At 38.2% G+C, this 8,250-nt stretch overlaps 1 protein-coding gene across 1 annotated transcript in view; it reads right to left on the bottom strand.

Moving 5' to 3' along the window:
- INO80 (INO80 complex ATPase subunit) overlaps window positions 1-8,250 on the bottom strand; it is a 160,842-nt gene that overhangs the window by 24,356 nt on the left and 128,236 nt on the right. The window contains exon 28 of the mRNA XM_007940429.2: window positions 4,364-4,436. Within this exon, the coding sequence (XP_007938620.1) occupies window positions 4,364-4,436 (73 nt within the window). The remainder of the gene's footprint in view (window positions 1-4,363; window positions 4,437-8,250) is intronic.

The following is an 8,250-nucleotide window of genomic DNA, read 5'->3' as shown; positions in this document are numbered from 1 at the left end:
CCACATTATGCAGTGTTTTGCAGATTCTACATTATTCTTTAGCGTTGCATAGTATTCCATTGTGTGTATGTACCATAGTTTGGTTATCCATTCCATCAGGGCTCTTTAGCTATCAGCTGCAGCTGGCAAGAACTCCTCAGCCTCACATTAAGGCAAACTATGTGAACACTGGAAGCATGATGAAGATCTGGACCCTCAAAGCTACTTACTTCTTTGATCATGTAAGTGAACAAAACTAGGGGAACTAGTCTTTAAGAAACTGTAGACCAAATCTGAGATAGGCAGCCTAAGGAGAAGGAAACACATTTTAATCAAGTGAACACATGCTAAGCTTCCCTGGGAGATCATATTACCCCTCATGGTCTTAAATATCATCTATAACCTGATGACATAGCTAAATCAACTTTTAATCATAAAATTTCTGAAATTCTCATCACGTTTTACGCATATCAGTTGGAAAGTCTTTACTAACTTATTTTTGTTTAAAGTGTGATTTTTCCCCCTTTTATTTCCAATGTTTCTTGCAAAAAAAAGAAATGGGTTTCTGCTAATGAATTGAGCAGACTCTAATTTTCACATGCCTTTTGAGCCATGTAAGGAGCTCTGGTGGTGCAGTGGTTAAAGCATTTGGCCGCTAATCAAAAGGCTGGTGGTTTAAACCCACTAGCTGCTCTGCAGAAGCAAGATGAGGCAGTCTGCTTCTGTAAAGATTTACAGCCTTGGAAACCCAATGGGGGTTGCAATGAGTCAGAATCAACTCAGTGGCAGTGAGTTTGGTTTTGGTTTGAGCTTGCAACTTAGTATTTGGATACCTGATAATTTGTTTTATTATGTAATTGATGAAACAGTGATGTGTATTAATGTTAGTTCAATTATGTATTTATACTGTCTGGGAATGTGTCATTATAGTTCTGTGGTGTTTACCAGCTTGTAAAAACCTAGTTGCGAGAGCTTAAACATCTAAGTAAATGATGAAATACAAAATAAAACAACCAAACCAAACCATCTGCAGCCCCAATCATTCTTCTGAACTCCAGACTCTGCTGCCTCAAATCTACTCCTATCCCATCTTGCGCCTATCAGTAACTGGTATCTCCATCATTCCAGTTGCTCAGGCCAAATACCTTGGAGTCCTCCTTGATGCCTCCTGCTTGCCCCACATCCAAGTCAGCAGCAAACTCAGTTAGCTTTACTGACAAAATACTTACGGAATCCAATTATTTCTCATCTCTGCTGATTCAATCCTTGTCCAAGCCGCCATTCTCTTATGTCTAATTCCTAACTGGTCTTCCCGATTCTACATCCAGAAGCCAGAGGGATGCATTAAAATCCCAAGCCAGATCATATTACTTCTCTGCTCAACTTCTTCCAATGGCCTCTCATCTCAAAGTCTTTACCATGGCCTGCTAAGCCCTATAAGATCTGCTTCTGCAACATCCAACCCAAATTCACACCACTCTTCTCTCATTCATTCTATTCTATCTACTCTGGTCTCCTTGCTGTTGCTTGATTACATCAAGCATATTCTCAGGAGATGACTTTGTACTGATCTCCTTTGCGTGGAATGCTCTTTGTTCTGCCAGATAGCTGCTTTTGGCTTGCTTCTTCACTTTCTTCAGATCTAGGTTTAAGTGTCACTTATTAGAGAGGCCTTATCAGCCCACATAAAATAACAACTCCTGATCATTTTGTCACTCCTTACTTGCTATATTTTCCTTCATAGCATTCATATTATTTATTAGCATTTTTTGTTTTGCTTTGTTTATACTCTATCTTCCCCTGGTAGAAATGTAATTTCTAGAAACTATAAGGCAAAAATTGTTGTTGTTATGTGCCGTTGAGTTGGACCTGACTCATGACGACCCTTCCTTGGGTTTCCGAGGCAGGATCACTATGGAAGTAGATTGCCTAACCTTCCTTCTGAGGAGTGGCTGGTGGGTTTGAACCGCCAGCCTTCTGGTTAGTAGTTAAGTGCCTCAGGCACTACACTACCAGAGCGCCCAAGGAAAAAACAGAACATCATTTTGTTGCATGTAGCTAAAACAGTGGAATTCTTAGTGGTTAAAATAGTTCCTGGCCTTTTGTGGATGGCCATTAAAGATCTGTTGAATGAATGAACAAACTGTTCCAGGCATTAGAAATGGAGACACAACACCTCCTTCCATTGAAGAGCTTTAAGTATAGCGAGTAAAATAATTAATTACAATATAGTGTGGCTAACTTGAGTAGCAGGAGGGGCCAGTGTTTTAAAAGAATAAATAGGCGGTTGGCAGGTAAAAGAGGAAGCTTACAGGAGGCATTCTATTCTGAAGGAACAGTTTATACAACAATGTAATACAGCATGATGTCTTCAGGAATTAAAAGTCTCAATCATTATTTTTGGAACATAAATTTTGGAAGGGGAAGTGGTCTAGTATTAGGTTGCAAAGGTAGGTAAATGTCACAAAATGAAGGGCCTCATATACCATAAAAAGGAGATTATACTTTATTTTGTAGATGATGGAGAACCTCTGAAGAGTTTTAAACAACAGAGTGACACAATTAATAAAGAAAGGTAATACTAACAGAATAGCAGCATAGCAAAGAATGGATTTGGATAAACAGGTAATGGGGCTGGGGGCTGAGACCGAAGGCCAAAGATCAACTAGGAGAAAGTGATAAACCTTGTACTTACATTGAGAATATGACTAAGTAGAGTCTATATGGAATGTTTAACTAGTAGAGAACAAGTGGAACAAGCAGAAAGGCAAGTTCATGCTATCTGATAGGCACCAGGTGAGCCACCACATCAGAGAAGCCACAAGAACAATACCAACCACAACAGACAAGTCTTTTCATAAAATGAACGAGGTTAATGATGGGCATGTTAGAGAAAGCATCTACCTGGCTATACCTCAGTGGACCTCAGACCCTGGAGCCCTGGTTGAGTGGCTGAAGAGTTGCAGATGCCAAAGAAGGAACATCTAACTTTATAGTTGATATTCTATCCAGTGATACTACACAGTCTGTTTTTATTCTTGAAGGCAGGGAATTCTCCTGCACAGCAGTTAACAAGAAAAAAGAGTGGATACAGTCCTCGACTGGAGACTGGGAAACATGGTATCTAGTTTGAGCTCTGCTGCTGTCAGTCGTCTATTCAAACGTCTTTAGGTCAGTGCCTCAATACTCCATAATCCTGCTAAGTTTGCATCTACTCATGCATGTGGGGATTTTGATGCTTTGTATTTCATGGAGAGGCACTACAACAGCTACATAAAATGATACTTTTAGAGCCATGACTTTTATAAAACAATTGCCCTCTTAGGCAACAGGCCCCCCTCCTCCCTTCTTCCCTGTGATTACCCTTTCCCTATGTTCTTCTTGCCTATGCATTCCTGCCTCCTTAGCTGTCCCCCTGTGCAAATGCAGTCCTTCTGATGTCCCATGGTTGATTGTTCTAAGAAGTACATCTCCCTGGTGTAGTTGTTCAGCTTGCAGGCCTGTCTATTGTTTCACATAGAGTTAAGCCACTGGAGTGAGTCCAATTCCAGGCCCACTATGACTAGGGGTCATAGTCTCATGGGTTTTACCAGTCACTATCTAACTAGTACTCCTGGTCTCTTTTATGTTTTTTGATTTTGTTCCACATTTTCTCTCCCACTGTATACAGAATTTCCAATTTTGATACCCTTTTGAGTGGTTGGCATTGGTAGCCAAGGACCATCTAGTTCTTCTGGTCTCAGGCCTTGTACCAACTGAGGTTCTCAGGTTATTGAAATTGTTATTAAATATATTTGAATCCTAGGAATAATTCTGAGATTCAAAAGGAATGATTTTTTTCTCTTTTGGAGGAAGGAATACTCCTCCAAGGAGACTGGATATGAAAGGATGAAAAAATTATTGGAATGTCTTTTTTATTTCTTAAATTACCAATTTTATTGCTCTTCTACCATTTTTAAAGCTTACGATATAAAAACATGAGTTTTTACTATAGTATAATAATGCATAAGAGTAAAGAGTAATGAAACAATCTTTTCTGATTCATTCAGTTATAGCTCCTAAAACAAATCTAGCTGGATTGACTGCATTGTTTTTTTCTCCTCTGTTTATGATGTATCTCAAGTGTCTGCAACAGTGTTTAGCACACAGTAAATAGTCATTAATTATCTGTTTAATGAACGTTTAAGAAGTTATTCAAAGAAAATGGATAGGAACCTCTAAAAGGAAAGCTAAAATACTCTAGTCAAAATGCAATCTACAGTCTCAACATAACAAGAAGCAAAGAAATAACAAGTTTGTGACACAAAATGAAAGGTTAATACAAACTGAATGATACAGTAGAAAACCAAAGCATCCAGGGCATTACTGCACTTTCATTACTTACTGTATCTGCAGCAGTGAGATTGATACCCAGTCCTCCAGCCCGTGTGCTTAGCAAGAACACAAAGATGTCATTCCTGTGAAAGAGGGAGAGAGATGGTAAGAGGAAAAATGGAATGGGGCAAAAGAGAGGAATTTCTGAATATAGTACATAGAATTTTAAGGCTAAAAGGAGTTTGGGTGGTTACCTCAGCGTAATTGTTATGTCCTTGACACATTGTACAAAGGTGCACTGTTGCTAAAACTAAAGGATGGTAATCTTTCAATTTGCAGATAAACTTTGCTGCCCACTAATACCTTACTCATATGTAATACAATAATAGCCATGTAGCAAACACTAACAGAAAAACTGTTACTGTGGAGTAGAGAACCTGTATGTATGTAATAATTATATTTTTAACCAGTCAAACCACTCCTAGATTATACAAAGGGGGCTGAATACATCAGTATTTCAGTACCATGATTTTCAATAGTGTGGGAACTACTGACCTAGTCCATTTTAAGATGAAGAAAGTAAGTCCCAGAAAAATGACTCAAAGACTCAGGTCATTATTTCTACGTATTAGGTGGAATTTAGGATCAATCCAATGAGACAGGCTTGAACTAAAGTACTTTTTGATGAATGTCAACAGAGCGTACATAGAAGCAATTCGATATAGTTTTCTCAGTTTCCCTTTAAATCCAACATCCTTTTAAAGAAACCTAAAATTACAAATAAACCACCAGGTATCATTAACAGTCAGGAAACAAATATTTACTATGTATTTTCTAGAAACAAATTCTATGACTGATCATAAATAGCAGGCTTTTGGCGATGTAAGATTTATCTATATACACACACACAAATAGAGGCTCAGTTTTAACCCAGTTCTTGCAGATAAAATAACCATTTTAGAATAAATTATTTAAAAATCAAACTAATTCTAACACTTAGCTTGAAATTGGTATATGACATCTCATTATTGAATGGATAAAAGAATGGATAAAAAAATGTTTCAAAGTACTACGAAATGTGGGAAACACCCAATTCAGACAGAGGCCTTTATATCTACAGGATGCTGTGTTGTTATGTGTTGTTATGTGCTGTCGAGTTGGACCCAACTTATAGCAACCCTTCCTTGGCTTTCCGAGGCGGTATCACTATGGAAGTAGATGGCCCAACTTGCCTTCCGAGGAGTGGCTGGTGGGTTTGAAACGCCAGACTTCTGGTTAGAAATCAAATGCCTTAGGCACTACGCCACCAGAGCTCCTACAGGATATCTACAGGATAGCATGACACAATACGAAAACAGGACATTATAGGGGAAGGGCAGGAGAGACGGGGATATACACTAAAGGCAAGTTTCATACAGGCTCTGCTGACAGAAAGCCACAGCAATGACAGCGTAAGATAGTGACAACTTGGTAAAATCATTCCCATTATTTCTGCCACAGTATGATCTTAACCTGAGCAAACACTTGGTATCTGCTAAGAAACTGAGTTCCATAAAATATCAAGACACTTTCATTCTTTGATACTGTTCTTCCTTAGTAAAGTCACTTGAGTGCTGAAGGTCTGTTTCCTGGACTATAAAATGAGGATGCTATGAGTATAGTAGAAGTGACTAAGTGGATGACACATCAACATCAAACATGAATCTCAGTGAAGAAGTATTTTGAAATAAGTATCTTGGTTAATCACTAGCTGGGTAAGTCCTAGTAGAAACTGTCCACTATTTGCATTCAATTAAACATAACTTTCCTAGAGCAGGCCTGGATACCAGAGCATGTCTGGAGGCTTCCTATAGGTCATAAGTCTAAAAGCTTTATATGTCCACAAAAATTCTACTAGTTTATCCTTGAAATTTTTTTTTATCCTTGAATTTTTAATGAAGTTTACTATTTAATAATTTTACTTAGTCACTTATTATGATTAAATCATATATGGCAAATTAAAAAGTTGGAAGCCATCTGCAAATTTACAAACACATTTTCTCATAGACATGTTGTTGTTAGGTGCCATTGAGTCAGTGTGACTCATAGCCACCCAATGTACAAAAGAACAAAACACTGCCTGGTCCTGTGCCATCCTCACAATCTTTACTATGCTTGTGTCCATTGTCTCAGCCACTACATCAATCCATCTCAATGAGGGTCTTCCCTTTTTCGCTGACCCTTTATTTTTACCAAGCATGATATCCTTCTCCAGGGACTGGTTCATTCTGACAACATAACCAAAGTATGTGTGATGAAGTCTGGCCATTCTCATTTCTAAGGAACATTCCAGCTACACTTCAAGACAGATTTGTTCATCCTTCTGGCAGTTCATGGTATTTTCACTATCGTTTGCCAATATCACAATCCAAATGCATCAGTTCTTCTTCAGTCTTCCTTATTCATTGTCCAGCTTTCACATGCATATGAGGCAATTGAAAACACCATGGTCAGGTGCACCTTAATCTTCAAAGTGACATCTTTGCTCTTCAACACTCCAAAGAGGACTCTTGCAGATGTGCCCAGTGCAATACATCATCTGATTTCTTGATTGCTACTTCCATAAGCACTGATTGTGGATTCAAGTAAAATGAAATCTCTTACAACTTCAATCTTTTCTCCATTTATTGTGATATTGCACATTGGTCCAGTTGTGAGGATGTCTGTTTTGTATATGTTGAGGTGTAATCCATACTGAAGGCTGGAGTCTTTAATATTTATCAGTGCTTCAAGTCATCTTCACTTTCAGCAAGCAAGGTTGTGTCATCTGGATATTGCAGGTTGTTAACAAGTCTTTTAATCCTGATGCTGTGTTCTTCTTTATATAGTCCAGCTTCTCACATTACTTGCTTGGCATACAGATTGAGTAAGTATGGTGAAAGGATACAACCCCTCAAAGACAAAGAATGATGTGAACAGAAGCTCGGTACCTAATAGGCCCACAGAATATGTGACCATAATTAAGCTCTAAATAAAAGTTCATTTTTTTTCAGGGCCATTCTAGTCTCTACAGATTCAACCTTTTCACTTTGGCACTGAGAAGATTGCTTTCCCCCATACACCTTCCACTCCTGCTTTGGTGGGGACAAAAACAAGAGTGTCAGAAGCTTTTCTCTGATATAGGTATCTGATGGAGTTACTTAATGGTAAGGAATTTTTTTTGGTAATTCCCAAGGAATCCCAGAACCTAGGCAGCAGGGAGGGAAACAGAAGGCAGTTGAGAAGTATAACAAAAGAGAGGGATTTCCATAGTCTAGTTAGCTAGAGAAGTAAGTCTCTAGATTGGTAATCACTTTCAAACAGGGGACTATATTCAGAAAAAACACTAGGAAGAGGAACCTAGGTAAAAAGAAATTAGTGGAAAAATTTAGAAATGGTGGAAAACCTTTCTTTTGGATATTAACTATGTATTAGAAGAGACTTTTTGATTATTATCTTTATGCTCTATGAGGTAGACGGTATTTAGCCAGGTGTAGCTAGAGTCAATGTAATTTTATCATACCGCACTGGAAAAACAGGAGCTTAGCAATCTTGCGTTTTTATATCAAGGAAATTAGTAGTTTCCATCCTGGATCAGACTACTGGATTATTTATAATAAAAAAAACATCAAAATTAAACTGCCGAGAAGTTCCTTCAACTGAATAAACTAGTATTGCTTCGCAGACAATGGTCCTATAAGTTTATTGAGGATGAGAAAGACATAGAGAGGTACATGGGAGGTAGAGACAATAAATATGAACCCTTTTATACATACAGTATTGCACTGTCAGTGAAGGCAAACATGGGTATATGGATGGATAGATGGGTGGACAGGCTAAACGATTAGGTATGTTTATGAAATGGGGAGGGTATTCAAGAACATATATAGGGTTGGCAAACAATGGTCCTATAAGTTTATGTGAATGATCAGAATTCCC

The sequence above is a fragment of the Orycteropus afer genome, unplaced genomic scaffold (genome assembly GCF_000298275.1).
Source record: "Orycteropus afer afer isolate SDZICR_OR568_19922 unplaced genomic scaffold, OryAfe1.0 scaffold00068, whole genome shotgun sequence".
NCBI classification, from domain to species: Eukaryota; Metazoa; Chordata; class Mammalia; order Tubulidentata; family Orycteropodidae; genus Orycteropus; species Orycteropus afer.
This window is presented reverse-complemented; position numbering and strand designations above follow the sequence as displayed.